This window comes from Marmota flaviventris, chromosome 15, assembly GCF_047511675.1.
Source record: "Marmota flaviventris isolate mMarFla1 chromosome 15, mMarFla1.hap1, whole genome shotgun sequence".
NCBI lineage: Eukaryota > Metazoa > Chordata > Mammalia > Rodentia > Sciuridae > Marmota > Marmota flaviventris.
The window spans coordinates 41,937,371-41,958,391 of NC_092512.1; the positions used below are offsets into that span (position 1 = coordinate 41,937,371).

Consider the following 21,021-nt stretch of genomic DNA (forward strand, 5'->3'; position numbering starts at 1 on the left):
CATGATGTTCATAAATCAAAATAGGGACAAGGCTGTGACAAAGAAGGGGATTGATGTATGATGGGGGTTGGAATGGTCAGAGGTATGACTGAACTCGACAAGAGGCAAGGTTAAGCAAGTATAAAATAAAGAACGGGTTTTTTTCTCAGGCTCCATTTCTTGAGCATTTTTATCTTTCCCAATATTGTGATTTCCCTGCATTTCATCTAGACAATATTTAGATTGAAGGTAAAAATTCTGCTCTGGATGTCTCAAAAGCTTAGAAATGCAGATCTGGCTATGGGGAGAGAATATGCTTCCTTCATTGTGGTGATCCTCCCAGTTACGTCTTTAAGATCAGGAGAGATGACCTGGGGAAGTTTCAGGGACTTAGGGAATGGTTCACGCCAGTGACTAACAGCATCGCCTTTGGAGTTGGAGACACAGGGGTTTGAATCCTGATTCTGGGTGGGTTTAACCTGTCCAATCCTTTGCTCCTCTGTCAAAGGGAGATAACATAGCTACCTTTCTTACATTTTTCGAGTCCTACTTATGTACCAGATATTCAGGGGCTTTAGATGCATTATTATCTTTCTTAATACCTACAGCAAGCATGACATAGATTCTATTACTGTCCCCATTAAACTTATGATCAAATTGACACTCAAGGGAGGTAATTTGCTTCAGGTCCTTCAGTTAACAAATGGCAAGTTTACCCAGTATGTAGACTCCCAAGTTCAAGCTCTTAAGCTCTACTCCTTGGTTAAGAATTAAAATAATGTATGAAATACATTAAAATAAATTAATGAACAAAATTAATAGATGCAGAGTGCTTGTCACATTGTAGGTACTCAATATATTGTAGCTATTTATTATTGCTATTAAAATATCATGACGGTTATTCAACATTGGATATCAGAGTGAGATTCTGTCTGGGAATCCTGCCAGTGGGTCTCTGAAATGTACTCTGTACCATGGGTATTGGTTCATGAATATGACTGTTAAAATCAAACACAACATATTCATCAATAGGAAAAACATGGTTGGTAAATGTCAGTACAAACTATGACTTGTGTCCACTCTGAAATCAGGGACAAGTTTGCCCTTGGGCAACTATGCTTGATGGCCAAGGACATTCTCATTATTTGTTTCCTCTACAGTATGGAAACGTGACTCTCTCTGAAGACACAGCGGTTGGGACCATCATTTTAACCATTCAAGCCACTGATGCTGATGAGCCATTTACTGGAAGTTCTAAAATCCTGTATCGGATTATACAAGGAGACAGTGAAGGAAGACTGGGGGTTGACACAGATCCCCAAACCAATAGAGGATATGTCACAATCAAAAAGGTAAATGGCCATTTAATGCATTTGTCTTTTTTGGTGTATTAATTTACTTACGATTGTGTGAAGACATCAGCAAAGGGGACACATTTGCAGTGACCTCTCAGGCATGGTGGTAGACTCTTGGCAGAGTTATTCCTCTTCTCCTTAGTCTACGTGACAGGTTCACAAGATGACTCATTTGTCAGTAGTACTCTGTCATCCAGTACACTTAAGGCCTTCCTTGGGGAGACAGAGAATACTTATAATTAAAAAGGCCCAGAGGTACAGCAATAGAGAATCTGCAAGAGTGGCTGACTGCAGAAGGATTGCAGTATAGTGGGCTGGAGGCTGTAAAGGAAGGTTCTGGAGGACAGTTTTGAGCCAGAATAAAGGAAAACTGCAAGTTAAGGCTAATAATAAAGACTAAATGCTTCAGTTCATTTTCTATGAAATTATTTCAAAGAGGGAAAAGTGCTAGTGCTGAATCAAGCCTGGGACTGCATCTCAGAATGCCGATGACATTGTTGTCATATGTCCCTCCTCTGACAAAGGCTGCACTGGGTTTCAGCGGAGAGGTTTGTGTTTGGATTAGTGGAAGTCCAGCATTCTGTGAAAGGCCGACATTGAAAAAGACGCCATTACGTTCTCTTCTTCTGTCTGGAGACAAAGAATCTCAGAAGGAAAGCAGAAGGCTGTGTCTGAGTGGGTGGCTAGGCAGCATGTTGGTGTGCCTCTTTTATATAGGACAAGGGCAGCTTTATCTCCCCCAGGACCAGTGCTCTCTAGTGATCTAAGGGAAGATAGAGACCTACCCATCTCAACAAGAATGATTCCCACATTATCAGCATTTTTTTTAGGATGGCTTATTGTGAACCAACCTAAGCTAATCTGGCTACTTTTGGTGAATGGACACTTCTAGGGAGAAGTTGATAATCTCAATTTTTTTTGTGGTAGGTGAGAGCTTTGGTAGCCTCCCATGCAGTCTTGACATGAGCTGGTTTATTACAGTAGAGCAGGCCTCTGACCAAACATCCTTATTCTGTATGTGGTTGTATTTCAAATGTTTAGAATATTGCCTAGCATATAGTGCAGTTCAATAAATTTTGCTTAACTGAAGGAGCACTTGAAATCTTTCCTGTATATAATTAACAGTCACATCACAATTATTCAACCTGTGGTTTGGGCCTCAGAAGTCCAAGCTTTCTGTCCTTTGGACACTGTGATAACAGTACTCAGGCAGTAGGAGTTGTCTGACCATGCAAAGGAAGGTGATCTTGAGAATAGATCTAGAACTAGAGCCCTGGAACACTGTTCGGTACAAGCTGCTGGGCCAGCCAAAGATGTATGCACCTGTTGGCAAAACTCAAGAGAGGCAGTCTTTGAAAGTTTTTTGTTGCCGTTTTTAGTTTTTGGCAGTGCTAGGGATCGAACCCAGGACCTCATATGTTGAGCACTTGCTCTACCATTGGGCTACAGACCCAGTCCCAAGAGAGAGACCGTCTCTGTAACCAAACTCAGAATTTATTTTGGATTATTTTTATTTTTGTACTAGGGATTGAACCTATGGGTGCTTACATCCTCAGTCCTTTTTACTTTTTTTTTTTTTTTTTAACATAGGGCCTTAACAAGTTGCTTAGGACTTCACTGAATTGCTGAGGCTGGCCTTGAACTTGTGATCCTCCTGCCTCATGAGTTGCTAGGATTACAGGCATATGCTACAATGCTCAGCCAGACTAAGGATCTTTAATAGCAAAAGTATCACTAAGACAATCTCTTGTAAGATCACTTTGCAAATTAACAAGACTTCCAGTGCTGATTGAGGTGGTGCTAGCTGGAGGACTGTAGTAGCTATTTCTGGGGTATGGACCTCAAATTAAGATGTTTCCAATGCTGAGTAAAAACCAACCCTCAGGTGTGGATTCTAGACCGGGAGACACCAAATGTCAGCCCACAGAATGCAGAAAAAGTGACTAATATGGGCGTTCCTACTGTTTTTGCCAAAGTGTTTTAAATTAAAGACTCCATAATGTGGTTTCTTAAGGAGGCCTTAGTCTTATTTCTGTGTTTCTATGAAGCCATCAAGGCACTACGCACACACATGCTAGACAAACATTGTGTCACTGAGATGTCCCCAGTTCTCAGAATTATGATTAAGAAACCTATCAGAGGCAGAATTCTATTATCTGAATTAAAGGTAGGCAGGTCACTATCTTCCCTTAATCCCTAGAGAGCTCTATCCTGGGGGAGATTTTTCTTCTCTGAATTACAAGGAAATTTCACTGAGGAACTCATGCCTGACAACTTCCATCATTTTCCTTCATGAAGGATCCTGTCCCCTGTACTTCTCACACTGCCCCTGATGGGAGGAGGCAGGAGGCAGGAGTAAGCCCTGTTATATAGACAAGTTCACAGTAATATGTCAGGCTTCCCCATAATGGCAGAGCTGGGAATTTGGCCTAGGCTTCTGAGTCCTCTCAGGAAGTGATTTCTGCAAGGCCTGGCATTGCCACTTGTGACCTTGACCAAATGATGTAACCTTGCAGTCCTCTAGTTTTCCATTCTATAAAAATGGGTAAAATGGTAGCACCGTCTCATAAGGATATTGTAGAATGAAGTGTGAAAATACATATAGAGCTTTTCACACAGCATCCTGCATGTAGCCAACTATATAAATGTCTGGCACTACCTTAATTCTGATTGAATAGAGCTGGGAATCTGTTGACAGGTGTGCTTTCCCTCTTGCCTAAGGGGACCAAACTTGCCTGATTTAAGAGTCGAATGGCATGCCAGGGACTGCTGCTTCAGCCTCTCCAGGGAAAGCCTGGAAACCAAGAGTTTTGACAATGCCCCAAGCGATTCTTCAGATTAAGCAAGTTGCAGAAATTCATGGCTCTGGGGCTAAGCAGGTGTTGATCAGGAAGGACATTTCTTTGAGCCCTGCCTGGGTCATCATACCTCTTCTGGGACCCCCTTCCTTGAAACTCAGGGTTTTGCTTTGAATTTTTAAATGCAGATTTTTGTCCCTGCTCCATTGTGGCTGGTACTTTTGAATTCTTGATTCATGACTATTTTTTTAACCAGTTCCAGTGTCACCTAATGTGCCCGCTTTCTCATCTCCCGCCTTGGGTGAAAATGTTAAATATCCCCCATCTCGGCTCTTCTTCCTCAGCCCTTTTTTTCCATGTTGCATCTAAATCACTGGCTTGACCCCTCAGACACATTGTGACAGGAGCAGGTGTTTTAGTTTACCTGATGGGTGCATCCCAAAAGGCTGTGATGGTCTCTTAACGTGACTTTGCCGCACATCCCCTGTCATGAAAGGCCATAGTGTGGCTTGATGAGACTTGGCCCCGATTTCGCTTTGCTGAATTATCATTTGCTAATTTAGTACCTTTCATTTCTAATTCTTTCCCTGGCAGATTTGGTTGGGCGTTATTCAAGTGTGGAAGTAAAGCAGATGGAATAGCCAGTGTCAGGCTGCTCCTTTGTCATTAGTCCCTCCCATTCCTTAAATGTATAAGGGGCACTGATACTGTCTCCTGACTCTTGTCCATTCCCTGGTTTGAACCCAGCCCTCATGCAATTGCTCCTAGAGCCATCTTTCTAAGATGGGAATCTGACCTTGACAATCAAAGGCCCAGCTCTTTGCCTTGATGTACACAGCCATCTCTGTCTCCTCTCAGTCTCACACATTCTATTCTGGTAACTGGCTGCTTCCCACTTGCAGAAATACTTTCTCATTTCTTTATCCCTTTGCCTCTTGGACTATAGAGATAGTATGGAAAAGCCAGTCGGGAGATTGAAGATCCATTGGGTGGTGAGGATGGACAGGCCTCCTCTGCCACCTGCCTGAGACTGGGCTTGACTGTACCCATAAGGAACAAAGAGTGTGTCCTTAGCCCACATGGTAGGGTGGTTGATGAATCTCAAGTCCCATCTATTTTTGTCCTTTAGTCTTGACTTTGGGACCTTCCTTCTGCATCTACCAGGGCTATATTTCAGTTGGATACCATTAGCATCATGCCCTGAGATGGGGAGATCATGAGCCTCTAAGTGAGGGTCCCACCGGATATGTGCAGTGATCAAGAGGTCATCAAGGGGCCATTCTTTGCAGATAGTAGGTGCTTATTTCTAGGAACAACCCCTTTCACACCCTGGCTGGCTTATAGAATTTTATATAATTTAAAAAAATGTCAGTGCTTTTTCTATCTCAAATGACTATGAGTTACATAATTCTTCCTCTTTCACAAGACAGTCTTCTCATTGCCCTAAACTAAGGCATAGTTGTGCATGGGGATAAGGGCTTCTAGAAGGAAGGAATGGCCTCCAGAGTCTCCTTTCCACTGGAGCCCTCAAGCCCCAAACCTTTCTTCTCACTGCATATCCTGACCAACATACTACAGCTACTGCATGTCAGGGATGAGGTGGGAGGTGAGGAGGAACATAATTCTTCCTCTTAGAAAACTGTTTAGTGTTTTTGGATCCTCACTAACCATTAGAATCCTGGTTTAGGTACAGTTAGAGGGTAATAATCAGGGAAGACATGAGGAGGACACCATTGAGCCAAACCCTGGTGGAGGGGAAGAATAGCTTCAGTTGTTTGGAAGGGCAGCTGGCCAGTGCCATCCCACTTCAGTTTTTCTCTTCATGAAAAGATATTGCATGTGTTAAACCTTAATTTTTAATTTTAATTTGTTTTTAAGGTCAGTTCATCAAGAAATCTTGGAAAAGTGAATAGTGTAGTGCAGTTTCCATTACCCAAGATAGATCTGTTGGTCATTGGTTCCTTCATACTTTGGGGTCCCTTTGAGAATCATAAAGTTCCTCCTCTCCAAAAAAGACATATACATTACAGAAAAATATTTAGATTTTAGCTCCAAGAGGGTTCAGCCACCGCTGTAGCCTAGTTAAGAAGGCCTCAGCTGGGGTTGTCTATACTTGGCAGGAGAATTCCCCTATAGGTTCTTGGAGACCCTGCTTTGAGAGAGACCATACAGGTCCCATAGAACTATATGCTTATATGATAATTTTCTTTTTTCTCTTCTGTGCTAACTGCCACATGTTGTTAAGCCTGTGCCTGGAAACTTCCAGAGCTGGGAACTTACCATTTGCAGCTCTTTCTATTATTGGTAATCCTACCTGCTAAATTCTTCTTCATCCTAAACTGAAACTGGTTTCTTGATTTCCGTTCCTGGTCGCATCCGGTACGGCCTGGAAAGACAGCAAATCATCTATCTATTTTACCTGCTCTCTTTTCCCATCCTCCCCGAGTTTAAAGTCTTTTATTTGGGAACTTGGGTCCTGAGGTCACCTGGAAAGATTTCTCCATACAAAGTAGGAATCTCTGTAGCATTTTACAAACCGTCCTCTGAGAACTGTCTTGAGAAAATGAATAAGTTTCTGGTGAATGAATGAAGTCTCCCAGGGCTGAGTGCCTTTGAGGAAAGTCACAATGCACGTTAGCATATTGGAAACTCTGCAGGTAAGACTTTTTCATGATTCTACTATTCTGAGAGGCAGAACAACTGATGCTGGATTGAAGAACTACTACTCTGTATGAGATTTTTAAAGGTTTAGAGGGAATGATCCTTGTAAGGTATGGAATATAACCCCTCTTTTTTCTCTCTCTCCAGCCTCTTGATTTTGAAACGGCAGCCTTCTCCAACATTGTGTTCAAAGCAGAAAACCCTGAGCCTCTTGTATCTGGTGTGACGTACAACGCGAGCTCTTTTGCCTCGTTCAAGCTTATTTTAACAGATGTGAATGAAGCACCCGTATTTTCCCAGGATGTATTCCAAGCAAAAGTCAGAGAGGATGTTGCCATTAACACTAAAGTGGGCAACGTGACTGCCAGGGATCCTGAGGGTCTGAACATCAGGTACAAAATAGGGCTGGGTAGGCCTTGTGGCCTGGGGCAACCACAGCCAAAGGGGATGAGGAGGGAGGGGAAGTTGCACTGGCTCCAGGGCTGTCTCCTGACCCAGCAGCCAGAGGCAGGTCTGTGGCCTTGACCAGGCAACAACAGGTTTGGCTCCAGCCAAGGGCTGGTGAGTGGAAGGCGTGAACTTCACCTCCTACACACTGGGTGAGCCAGAGCCAGGCCCTGTGTCTAAGCCAGTCACAGAGGCTGGGAAGAGGTTCCAGCCTGAAATAGAAGGAAGCAAAAGCCCAACTAAACAGATAAGGCCACTGTAGGTAGTTAAGAGAATCTTCTGGTTGCAGGACGCTTACATTCTTAGGCTTTCTAGAGACCTTGTCTAGGCAGCAAAACGCATTCCATACCCCACCCATGGAGGAGCCAATGCTCAAGGTGAGGTAGCTAAACAAAATGTGTTAAAAATTTCCATCTTAGCAGTGCTCAGTCATTTTTTAAAAAGTGGAATAGGACTCATATGGATTTGCCTTAAACATGTGCAATGATCATTTGCTCAAGATATGTACATATATATATAACTAAATGGTATAGTCTTTAATATCGTACAGTTAAGCATATGGAGAGGTCTTGAACGTGGATCTTTTGCTTCTACTGTATGACATTTTCTGTAGCTAGAGCATAACAAATATTGGTTTTGCCACTAGTGTGACTTAACTGATATGCATGTGGTTATAAATGACAATTTCCCATGTTTCTCTAAATTTCTGAGGGTAATCATTCATTCCATTGAGCTGTCCTTTAGGTATTTAGAATGAATTTTAAGATCTTTTTGGATTATCAGTCATGGCCTACATTAGTCCATTTTTTATTACCATAACCAAATACCTGAGGCAGGCTAACTTTATAGTTTGGAAGGTTCAAGGGCATGGCACCAGCATTGGCTGGGCTTTGCTGAGAGCCTCATGGCTGATATCACATCAGCAGGAGCCTGTGCGAGGGGAAGACATCATATTGCCTGGTAGGAAGCTGGACAGACGGAGTTACACAATCCCTTCTGAGGGCACTAGCCAGTTGACCCAAGGATCTCTCACTCTGCCCCACTGACCAAAGACCCTACCTCCCAATACATGAACCCTTGGGGGACAAACTCAAACCAAAGCTAGGAGAAAAGTTAGCATCTGCTGTTTTACACTCTACTTCTCCAGTTTTGTAAAGAGAGAAAGAAACAGGTTCTAGATATAAAGCACAGTATCTATGCTATACTATCAGTCACAGATTATACTGGGGAGAAAAATTTATAAATTATACAGCCATGATGTATTGTCTAACAAATGCTTCTACCTCCTTCCTGAAAATGCTATAAAAATCGTTGGTCCAAAACGAGTGAACAAAAATTTTAGTTTTTAAGGGGGGAGAAAACTAAAACAACTAAGAACATTTCTCTGATGGATCAGGGAAAGCATCTACATACCAGGAAGTTGCAGTTGGGTAGTTGAGGTCAGTGAGGGAGACTGGGCAAGACATGGTCCTGAAGGACAAATGAAAAGAGTATCTTAGGAATGATCAGTCCGTTCAGATGCAAGTAATAAGAATTAGGGATGCCTCAAGTTTTGGCTTGGATAATTTAATTCTCCAGCTCCATACATTTTAGAATCCATCAGAAAATGTAATAGATTCTTTTGTTGAAATATACCCAGAATCCTAATGATTCTCACTCCCTCCGACAGGTACTAAGCCACTGACCTCTCAGCTCTGAAGCCACCCTTGCTCCTACCATCCCCTGTACTGTTCTGCAGTCACAGTGAGCTTTTAAAGAAAGCAAGCCATTCCAAGTTTTCTGGAGAGTCTCCATACTGATTTCCATAGTGGTTGTACCAATTTGCAGTTCCACCAGCAGTGTATGAGTGTACTTTGTTCCCCGCATCCTCACCAGCATTTATTGTTGGTTTATATGCAAAGGACTTAAAATTGGCATACTACAGTGACACACCCTCATCAATATTTATAGCAGCTCAATTCACAATAGCTAAACGACAGAACAAACCTAGGTGCCCTTCCACAGATGAATGGATAAAGAAAATGTGGCATAAATACACAATGGAATATTATCTAGCCTTAAACAAAAATGAAATTATGGCATTTGCTAGTAAATGGGTGGAGCTGGAGAATATCATGCTAAGTGAAATAAGCCAATCCCCCCAAAAAACAAAGGCTGAATGTTATCTCTGATATGGGGATGCTACTTCACAGTAAGGGAGAATAGGGAAGAATAGAAGTACTTTTGATTAGAGAAAGGGGAATGAAGGGGGTATGGGAATAGGAAAGATAGTAGAATGAATAGGAAGTTACTCTCCTATTTGCCTATATGATTACACGACTAATGTAATTCTACATCATGTACAACCAGAAGAATGAGAAATTATAATCCATAATATATGTATACATTAGAATAAATTTTGACATTTTATATATATAATATCATGCGTACCTAATAATATTTTTAAAAAAGCAAGCCAAATCACCCAACTCCTCTTTCCAAGCCCTCAGAAAAGTTCTCACTTCTTTCACAGTGAAATCCAAATACAGAGGATTTCTTGTTCAGCACCCATGTAACTGTGGTTGGCATATACAGTATACTTAAAAGGGAAAAATTTAAGCAGAATTTTGATCATTTTTTTATTCCTGGACAAGTTGGCTGTTTTCAGCATTTTTCATCATAGAAAATATTTTGAATATATGTGAGCATTTAATTTTTTTAACTTCTATCACAGGTTTAGGTAAGTGTTCCAGGAGAGAGAGAGAGTATTTGGTCTAAATATATGCACATCTCTGTGGATTTGATGTGTTGTACTCATTGGTCTTCCTGTGATTCGGGGCTTATCTCGCACATTCGTCTTTCATACCTCTCCCAATGGGTTCCATTTCCACTTACCACCATAGGATGGTCGCCCTCCCCTCCCTCTGGGACAACCTTCAAATCTGTGGCCTCATCTCTTTCCATCCCCTGCTTCAGTGTGTATTCCAGCACTGCTGTTGCGTCTCACACAGCAAGCTATCCTTGGCCTCTCTGCTCTAGCTTGTGCAACCTGTCCTGCTTGAAGCACCCTTCTTGCCTGTCTTAACATCACCTTCAGAGAAGACTTCTCAGATTGCCATAAATTTTCCTGAGATGCCAGTGGACCCCTTCCATTGTATTTACCACACTTTTTGGTAATTACCTGTTTCTGTGTCAGCCTCCTCCACTGGCATAAACCCTCTGTTGGTGTGCTGCCTGATGGTAAGCTCTCAACTGATGTTTCTTGAATGAGAGATTCATGGTGTCACCAGCAGTCTATGATTTTCTACCCATTTTACCCAATGTCTCCATCACTGGGTGCTCCGGTTTCCTTAGAGGGGGCAATTTGCTGAGAGATTTTAAAATCTGCTTCCAGGTTGCTTTAACTTGTGTTCTTTGATTACCAGGAATGTATAAAATGTTCTTGCCACACTTGCAACTAGACCTTTCCTAAAAAGCAAACGCCACTTTGCAAGGATGAGCAAATCCTTTGAAAGATGTGATATTGCAATTCAAAAGATGAGATAGTCTTTTAATGGTGTAAATATACTAGTAATAATGTAGACATAGTGTGGCAGTGTGCAAACTTTCTTTTGACGCATAGTCATGCGGCTTTCTGCTCTGTTCATTTTATGAAGATATTCACTGAGCGGCGACACAAGAGGTTGGCTTAAAATTGACCCTGTCACTGGTGAGATCTTTAGTGTGGCTCCGCTGGACAGGGAAGCAGAAAGTGTGTATCAGGTACAAGTCGTGGCCACTGAAGTAGGTAAGCAAAATAAATCGGGTGGGGGGGGGGGCGGGATGCATCAATAGAAATGAGCAATAAAACTGAAAAGAGTGAGAAACTCACCATACTGGAACAACTAGAAGTGGACAAAGTGTAGGAACACTCCCCTCTCTCTGGTTTTGTTAAAGGCAGAAACAAGCTGTGTCCCTGAAGGCTGGCCGGGCTTCAGGGATGTTGCTGTCTCTTTGGGGGCTCCAAAGTAGGAGTTGTAGATGTCTCCTGGGAGCCAAGTCAGACCAGTGGTCCTCTGACTTGTCCTTGAGGCTTACATTGTAGCTCCTCAGGTTTTATCCTTTGTGAAATTCTGCTTCTAATGTTTTATGGAATTCTTTCTGCTTTGATATGCATCAGAATTACCAGGCAAGCTTGGCAATAGAGAGCCAGGAGTCCACCTTTGGAGATTCTGCTTCAGTAGGTTGGGGGAGGCCAGGGTATCTGTTGTGATGAAACAGGGTGAACTTTTGAAAGAAGACTATTGCACAGATATGCTCAGGATGCTTGAGCCATCTCTACATGATCTTTGCATCCATTTAATTCAATTGTGGTTGATAGGTGTTGCCCACTGGTTCTGAATGTTGAATTCTAGGGGGTTTTCAAGAGTAAGATGAAAGTAAACAGAAATAGTATATTTGTGAGTGATAAGGCTGGTGACTAAAATTGGAGTTTCTGTGCATTTAAATGAATTTTTCCAATGTACTGTAGGAATTATGCAGATCAGATGCTGTAATTAACTAGTAGAGATATCAGTGTTGCTTACCAAAAAAAGAGAATTGAACAAATTACTACTAAATATAGCTTTAGACTATAAATACATTTTAAAAAATGTGAAGCTTGAGTTTGGAGGCTGGAATGGGGAACAGAGAAGGGAATCATAGAAATGGACCACATAGGTGAAAAGATTAAGAAGAAAAATCACAGCAATCAAGTTAAACTGAAGCAGGCAGAGATGCAGAACTGAGTGCCAACTTTGGAACGAACGTGCGAGTGGACGGGCCCTGTCCCTCGCCTCGGGTTGAGTGCATTCCACGATCTCATTGTATACATTTAACTCTTGATTTAAAAGCTCCCCGTTAATCAGCAGGAAGTTTCTGGCGGAGCTCCTATGCCTCATGCTCCCCTACGTCATGCCCTGGGGATCAACACTTCACTTCTATGTGTTCGAAGGGCTTCTCACATTTTATAAGTCTCAGGATTCAAGACCACAGTCCAAAACCCCGTTCCATTTTCAGTTGCTGGCACTGAAACAAAGTAAACAGACAAAATGACTTCAAGAACACCAGGGGATTTTTCTCTGGTGCAGAGCAGCCAGGGTGTAGAAGACAGTTGAGAAGCTAGAAAACAGGCTTTCCTGGAATCAGAGAAGGGTCAAGAAAACAGGGCTTACTGGAACTGAAGCAGAGGGAAACTCTGGAATCTTGTTTGATGGCAGGGAAAAGATGATCCATGTTTACATTGCACCCATTGTCCCTTTCCACGCACTTAGCATAACAACTTACTCCTCATGTAACACATCGGAAGGTTCTACAGCGGACCACATTTCATGGCCAAGGAGACCAATGCACTGAGAAATTAAAAAACTTAACCAAGATCACACAGCTACCAACTGGCCATGCAGCAGAGGACATGTTTTTCATCTCTATAGCATGATAAATATTTGTGCAGACTTTTCTATGTTCTAGAACATTCACACACATGTGAGATTCTCACAAAGCTACATGTTTCTCAGCAGAAGAACTGAGGCTTAGAAAACTGGACTTTTATGCCTAAGTAGTGGTAAGGAGTCATGAAGGCTGTGGGCATTAGACTCCTGGATCGGAAGCCTTTCTACCACTCACTAGCTGTGTGAGCTTGGGTGGGCCACACAACTTCTGAACCTCAGTCTTCTCACCCGTAAATATATAGGTTTTTTTTTTTTTAAATATTTTGAAATGTGACATTCAGCACAGAACTTTTAGAATCAAAAGCTTGGTTTTATTACTAAAAGTTTCTTTCTATACCTCATTAGACATTAAAAAATGCCTTTTAAAAAAAGAAATATTCTTTGTTACTGAGAAGAAAATGAGCATGCTGATACCATATTCCAATAATTAAATTTCTTAGGTGGGTCATCTTTGAAGTCCACATCGAATTTCCACCTGACTCTCATGGACGTGAATGACAACCCCCCACGGCTCGTCAAGGACTACACGGGCCTGTTTATCTGCCATCCTCTCACTGCACCTGGAAGTGTCATTTTTGAGGCCACTGATGATGACCAGCAGTCATTTCGGGGTCCCCAGTTTACATTTGCCCTTGGCAGTGAAAACTTAAATGATTGGGAAGTTTCCAAAATCAATGGTGAGTTGTCAAAACTCTATTGAGGAAAACATTGATAGATGATGAAATGAAGTTTTTGCCTCAACACAGATCTGCTTCCATGTTCCAGAAAGAAACATTTATGCACAAGTATTTTGTAGGGATATGTCATTTCATTTTTTTTCTTGGTTAAATAGCAAGGAATGGAATGGCTAAGTCAGTTGAGAAATTGTCAAACTGTGTCCCACATTAACATTTTATATTCCCATTGATGTATGAGCGTGATCCAGAGTTCTCCCTAACACTTGCTATGCTCAGTTTAATTTTAGCCATTCTAATGAGTGTAGAGTAGCATCTTAAAAGATTTTAATTTATATTTCCGTTATGTCTAATGAGTAAAGCATCTTTTTGTGAGCCGATTTAACTGTGGTGGTGAAGTTTGTGGTCAGATATTGTTTCCATTTTTTTAAAAATTGGCTTCTATTGTTGAATTGTAGGCATTTAAAAATACATGTAATAGATGCATGTGCTTTGTCAGATATTTAAAATTGTGAGTTGCTCTCCACTTCCAGAAGTTACTATTTGAAAAAAATATATATATATAAAACTTATTGGTGCCTTATAATTATACACAGTAGTGGGATTCATTTTCATACATGCATACAGTATAATGTAATTTGTATATAAAATAATTTCATTTGCCAGCACAGATCTTTTATAAAGATTTTCTCCCAGGAAATGGCATTTTCTTCTTACAGCAGTGTTTTAAGATTTTAAAGCTTTTTAAATGATTTATTGATTTACTTGGTATAATTTTTCTAATGTTGAAAAAATTTTGCCAATTCCAAGGTCACTAAAATTTTTCACTGTCTTCTTCCTTTGAATTTTATAGTTAGCTTTCATGCGTCTCTATAATTCATGTTTTTATATAGAATATGTGGTAAAGATCAAGACATATTTTTATTAGAGCTAACACCATTTAAAAACTGTACTTTTCCCACACTGGAATATGTTGGCAACTTTGGCAAAAATTGAGTGGGCGTATATATATGGACCTGTTTCAGAACTTTCCTTTGTTTCATTGATCTGTGTCTAGCTTGATGGCTCTATAAGACTTGAGATTAGGTAGAATAATTTTCCCACTATCCTTTTTCAAAATTGTGTAATCTCTTCTAACTGGTTTGCATTTCTATGTAGATTTCAGGATGTAGTGTGTCCATTTCTACTGAGAGAAGCCTGCAGAAATTGTGATTGGACTGTACTGAATCTATGGGACTTTGGCGAGTCTTCTAGTTTGGGAACAAGGCATATGTTGCCATGTTATTTAGTTCTCCATTAATTTCTCTTAGCAAGTTTTAGATTTCAGTGTATAGTTCTTGAAAAATTTCTCCTATTTCATATTTTTGATGCTCTTTTAAGTAGTATTTTAATATTCATATTTCTAAAATACAGGAATAAAATTGATTTTGGGATTTTGATTTTATATCCTATAACTTTGCTGATTTATTTTTCAGGTTCCATAGATCTTTCTACCTAGAAAGTTTTGTTGTCTGGAACGGACACTGTCCACATTTTTTTTTTAAACTGATTAAACCCAGGGGTTCTTAACCCCTGATTCATATTGGTATTAGTTTTTCTTTAAAACTTGAGAGGACTTAACTAGTGAAGAAGACATTGGAACTGGGTTTGTGTGTATGAAATTTTAATGACAAATTCAATTTCTTTTTGGTTGAGTTTTTTTTTTTTTTTTTTACATCTTTCAAATAATGTATTATGTTTGATTTGTCTAATGGGTTGGTATACAGTTATTCATATTTTATTATCTTACTATCTGCAGATTTGTAGTGATGTCATTCATTCTGACATTAGAAGTTTTTTTCCTGATAAATCTAGCTAGAAATTTAATTTTATTGGCATTTTCAAAGAACCAGCTTTTGATTTCATCAGTTTTGTATTTGATTGTTTAGGTCTTATTGTATTAAACACAATATAAGAAATAAGAACAAAATTAAGAATAAAATTAATGTAGAAGCTGCAGCAATTAGAAAATTTTTATCAGGCATTTTGTGCTATAAATTTATCTGCTATAAATTTATTTTAGCTGCATTCTGCAAAGTTTTATATACTCTGTATTCATTTTCATTAGTTCAAAAGAGTTTTTCTTTAGACTTCTTCTGTGACCTGTGTTTAGTTTCCAAATATTTAGAGAATATTTTATACATCTTTCTGGTTCTCATTTAATTCTATCATGACTGGAGAACATATGGTTGAGCTACTTTAAAATTTTTTGAGACAGTTTTCCTTTAAAGCAACTTGATTACCTGCCATGATGTAATTTTATTTATTTTTCTTGTTCCTGAGGTTTACCGATTTTCTGGAATAAGGGCTTAGAGTTTTCATCAGAATTGGAAAAATATTACTCATTATTTAATATTTTTTTGCCTTCTTCCTCTTCAGAAATGCAATCAATACATGTATTTAAGCCACTTGAAGTCCATCAGAGCTCACTGATACCCTGTTAACTTTTTGGTTTGTCTCCATTTTTAAAAGCTTATGCAACTTTAAATTCATTGATTTTTTTTCCCCCAATTTGATGTTAATTTCATCTTTTTTTCAGAAAATCTCAAACTGTTTAGTTTTTAATCTCTAATTTGGGTCTTTATGTCTATATATAACATTCTCAACCTTTCTTCTAGCTTCCTAAAGAGAATATGACCACAGTAACTTGTCTTGTCCACCGTTCTCATGATGTGTCATTTCTGGGTCGGTTTTGACATCTTGCTTCTCATTTTTCTGTTCTTGGATGTCTCATTTTTTTTATTAAGTTATTTGGATGCTGAATGTTTTTATATTCCCATAAATATCTTAAGCTTCAGTTACTTGGAAAGTGTTTTAAAACAACATGAAAGCATCAGTTTTAAACAATTTTGTTTGGTTAGGCAGGACAAGGGCAATGATCTATTTTAGAGCTAATTTTTCCAAATGTCTGAAGCAAAACCCTTCTGTGAACTCTATCTGATGCCCCTTGAATTATGAGGTTTTTGGTTCTTGGGAGTTCACAAAGATTGTTCTAATTGTTCTATTAGGGGGTTCTTTCCCCAGTCTTATGGAGCTACCTTATGTATATAGTCTGACCAATACTTGGTTAAGGACTTTAGTACGTACACAGGTGCTGTCTCCCAGGTACTTGCTTCTGTGAACTCCAGTTGCCTTAATATCCATCTCCTTATTCAGCTCCATTGCCTCAATTCAAGGTCACGCCTGGACCTTTTAAAGTAGTAAGCTAGAGGCAATGGTAGGACTTACATCATCTATTTTTCAGGGATGGTTGTCCTTTGTTGTCTAAAAGCCAATGTCTTTAAAACTATGGTTTCATAATTTGTTCTTTTGCCATCTATCTGGCTAAATCTGATCCCAGTTATTCCATCTTTTCTAGAAATGAAAGTGTATGCCAAAATAATTTTGAAATTTGAAATCTAAAAGTCTTTCACCAAACTCTGGAAAATTTCTAGGCATGTATATGAATAGGGAGTTGCAACAAGATCAAAACTGTCTCTAGAAATGTGAGTCTTATAGAACATTAAGAATGCAAAGTAACTAAAAGAATGGAAAAGGGAAGTACTCTGAACGAGGAGATAACATCCCCTTATTTCAGGACTTGAAGAGATTCTCAGGGCTACTGATGCTATGACTCACCAGTGTCACAGAGCTTAGGAGGAGCAGGTTAGAAACTCAGGATCAGTTCTACAGATGTTCCCTCCTCCGTACTCTCTACACACCATGCTGTAGACATCAATTCTCATTACTTATAGGTTATATATTTACAAATCATTGTCTAGCTAAGATTTATAACCCCCAAACCAATACTTAATAAAGGCTTTTGCATTCACGGACCCCTGCAGAGTGCACAATGCATACTCCCAGCCGAGAATGAACAAGGTGATGCTTGGCCTCTGGATTTTGCTCACACTCTTGGCAAATGTTCTTTAGCAACCTACTTAGAGCCTTGTTTGGGGAATGTTTCTGCTCTTCCTTGGGGATTTTGTTATTTAAATGGCTCTAAAGCAGAGTGAAGGGCCAACTAGTGTTCCAAGTAAAAGAAGGCTGTGATGTACCTTAGAGAGAAGGCACACATGGTAGATAAGCTGCCTTCAGGTGGGGGTTGTGACACTGCTGGCTGTGAGCTCAATGTTAATGAGTCAACAGTTTATGTTAAGTAAGATATTAGCCAGAAACAGGCAGGAAACACACTAATATGTTCATCACTTGATTAAAATGTTGTGACTGACAGCTCACAGGAATCTAACCCCGTGTGTCACTTAATATTTGCTACTTGAGTGTTTAGGGCAACGCTTATAGAGCCAACTACTAGAAAGAATTGTATTTGTTTCTACCTAGAAATCATGAATTGAGAACTTAAAGGATGCTTTAACCATTCAGCATTATGAGACAACACACTCAAAGGATGTAGGTGATGGCTTTGGGTAATTTAACTTATCTCTAACCACTTCCCAACTTCGTATACAATACAAAGCTGAGTTCTATTCTTGGTGAGCCAGGGCTCTAGAAGTTGTGTTTTCATGTCATTCATTCACTTTTCCCCTGTTTTGACAGGTACTCATGCCAGACTCTCCACCAAGCACACAAACTTTGAAGAAAGACTTTATAAAATCGCCATCAGCATTAATGATGAGGGTCGGCCACCCTTGGAAGGGACTGTCTTCTTACCAGGTGGGTATTTTACTGCAGGCAACTTAAGATATTATCTGTCAACATGAGCAGTTTAAAGGAATTTTTGACTTTGTAGAATTTGCACCATGTACTTGAAATTTAATCCTACCAAATAATGTTCTGTTTTTTCAGTTACTTTCTGCCCATGCGTGGAAGGAAGTTGTTTCCGGCCAGTAGATGCACAGGAAGGGAGGCCCACTGTAGCTATGGCAGTTGGTATACTCCTGACAACCCTTCTAGTCATTGGTGAGTACAGCTTCTCTAGGCCTCAGAAACACAAGTTCTTCTCAGTGACTGCCTTGGTGGATTGCTTGGGTGGATGCTCACATGGCAAGCTAGGCACAAGTCGGAGATCTCCAACCAACCACATCAAACTTTATTGGTTTGGAGAGATTGCTTTAAGTAACCCTATACATATCACTGCCTTTTTAGTTTGGGAATATAAGAGGCTTTGTGTCAGCTTAACAATACTGTGTCAAATCCTGGAGATAATAACTTAAAAAGATTTATTTGGTTCACAGTTTCAGAGGTTCCAATCCATAATTGATTGACCTCTTGCTTTTGAGTCCATGGGGAGGGAACATGTGGTGGCAGAAGTGTGTGGCAGAGCCAAGCTGTTCACTTCATAGCAGGGGACAAATGAAAGAGGAGGAAAGGGCTGGGGTTCCATGGTCCTCGTTGAGGGCATTCCCTGAAGGATTTGAAGACCTTTCTTCCACAAGACCCTAATTCAAAGATCTCACCACCTCCCCATAGCACCATGAACCCCTGAGGGACATAAAGCTCCAAACCCTATCAAGCTTTAAAGCATAAATTATTATATTCTAAGGCTAGTTACCCAGATTTCATGACGAAAGAAAAAAATGTCATTGCAGTGCCCAGCTATGGGTGTCATAGCGTGCTTGGGCCAGGGTTGGGGGGACGCAGAGGTAGAGTCTCTGCCATTATTGGAATAGGTAGACATTAGCTTTCCACTGGAGGTGCTGACATGCCTGGAATGCGACAAAACTGCCCTCTGTATATTTTCACGACTGGACCCTGATTCTTCATGACCCAAAATAGCTCCACTGCATCATTGCCTTGGCTCGCTCTTTGGCAACAACTCAGCGCCTACTATTGTAATTACCATTTTCAGTTGTTACCCTCACCACACGTGCACCTGACTGAAGGGGTTAATACAGTTTCACATACTTTCTCTAATAAAGAGGAGAATGGAGATTATTGTGAGTATTCTTTTTGTTTTTGTTTTTTTCTCTTTTCATAGTAGCAACATGTGTGCTAAGGTGTACAATGTAATTTTGTAGGAGTTCAGAGATGGGAGAAACCAGAAAGCTTAGGCAGTCTACTTAAGGTCCCTTAATAGTTCCTTAGGCTGGAACTACAAGGAGGTGTCAAAGAAAATGTATATTTTGTGTAGACACAATAAAAGTAGGCTGTAAGTGGGCGAGTAGCTCAGAACAGCTCTGTGGTTGTTCTGATGGAGGAGGACTATTTGAATATGTACAAAGTTCAGGAATGCTGTTAGAAGCTTATCCACGCAGGAGTGTAGGACATTGGGCTATAGTCCCTCATAGAGGGCCAGTGAAAGCCAGCAGGTTAGATATGACTGGGAAGTTGATAAACACTAATATCAAGTGATTACTTATCCAAGAAAGCCAATGTCTAGAGTCCCTTGTTCACTAGGACAACGAAACATTGTTGAACCACAAAAAAAATTGAAGCTGTGTGAGTCACTTTTTCCTAAGAAGATTCTACTTTTCATCTGAAGATTCTATCTATTTGACCCTGGGTTTTCTCTTTTAGGTATAATTTTAGCAGTTGTGTTTATCCGCATGAAGAATGATAAAGGCAAAGATAATGTTGAAAATGCTCAGACAACTGAAGTCCAGCCTCTGAGAAGCTGAATTTGAAAAGGAATTTCGAGTTTATATACCAAGTGCTCTTACAATGACTATTGTTCAATCTTTTCATCCACATGTGTACTATATATATATATTTTACAGATATTCCCTCTTGCCCTTTAATATTTTACTACTTAGATATTTCATGTGCTATAGACCTTAGAGATTTTTTCCATTTCCCATGACTTTTTCCCCTCTGCCAAAAGAAAAAAAAAAAAACCTAGCTACTTAACCCAAACCAAAAATGTGTTTTCCCCTTAGGAAAAGATGAGATGATTAGATATTCTGTACATTTTTGCTTCATTAAGGAGATTGTCAGCTGTCTTCCACAGAACTTTCTGGATTCCATTTAAGCTTTCTCTGATTCCATCTTGTGCCCCCTTTGTCCGCATCTCCTGGGGTATAGTACTGAATTGAGAACATTTGTCAAACAAAAGAACAAAGAGGACCCAAGAAAAAAAACATAAAAGAGCATCCCTGGCTCTTGTTATGAACAGAAACTGTTACTTACTAACCACCTTGAACCCAATGTGGCTGATTCTACTCTTTGATGGACAACCTCCAGCTAAGGAATGGCATAGAACCTCAGAAGGTACCCAACACAGTTGCCCTGTTTCTATAAGGGCCAATTTCATAAACCTGGGTACAGGAACCACAACTACCCAGGTTTACTCATTTCCTAACATGCTTACATGCTGCGCATGTTTTTTTGGGGGGGTGGGGGGGTGGGTGCTGGGGATGTAGCTCAGTGGTTGAGTGCCCCTTTTTTTGTATTAATTTAGAGACGGGGTCTCACTGAGTTGCTTAGCGCCTCACCGTTACTGAGGCTGGCTTTGAACTTGCAATCCTCCCGTCTGTCTCCCAAGCCACTGGGATTACAGGCATGTGCCACAGTGCCCAGCACATGTTTTTATTTGTATATTAATAGTTTATTATATATTTAATATGTGGAGAAAATACTGAAGCATGGAACTGGTGACAAATCAAGAATAAACGTTGTGTGGCTGGTTTTGTTTCCCCAATCTCTTGGCTTATTTCTTTATTTGTTGAAGCCTGGATAACAAATA

At 40.1% G+C, this 21,021-nt stretch overlaps 1 protein-coding gene across 1 annotated transcript in view; it reads left to right on the forward strand.

Moving 5' to 3' along the window:
* Positions 1-19,957, forward strand: part of Cdh17 (cadherin 17) — a 29,445-nt gene extending 9,488 nt beyond the window's left edge. The window contains exons 6-12 of the mRNA XM_071602427.1: positions 1,140-1,331; positions 6,941-7,185; positions 10,876-11,006; positions 13,128-13,364; positions 17,937-18,053; positions 18,186-18,299; positions 19,857-19,957. Coding sequence (XP_071458528.1) covers positions 1,140-1,331; positions 6,941-7,185; positions 10,876-11,006; positions 13,128-13,364; positions 17,937-18,053; positions 18,186-18,299; positions 19,857-19,957 — 1,137 coding nt within the window. The remainder of the gene's footprint in view (positions 1-1,139; positions 1,332-6,940; positions 7,186-10,875; positions 11,007-13,127; positions 13,365-17,936; positions 18,054-18,185; positions 18,300-19,856) is intronic.
* The last annotated feature ends 1,064 nt before the right edge of the window (positions 19,958-21,021 follow it).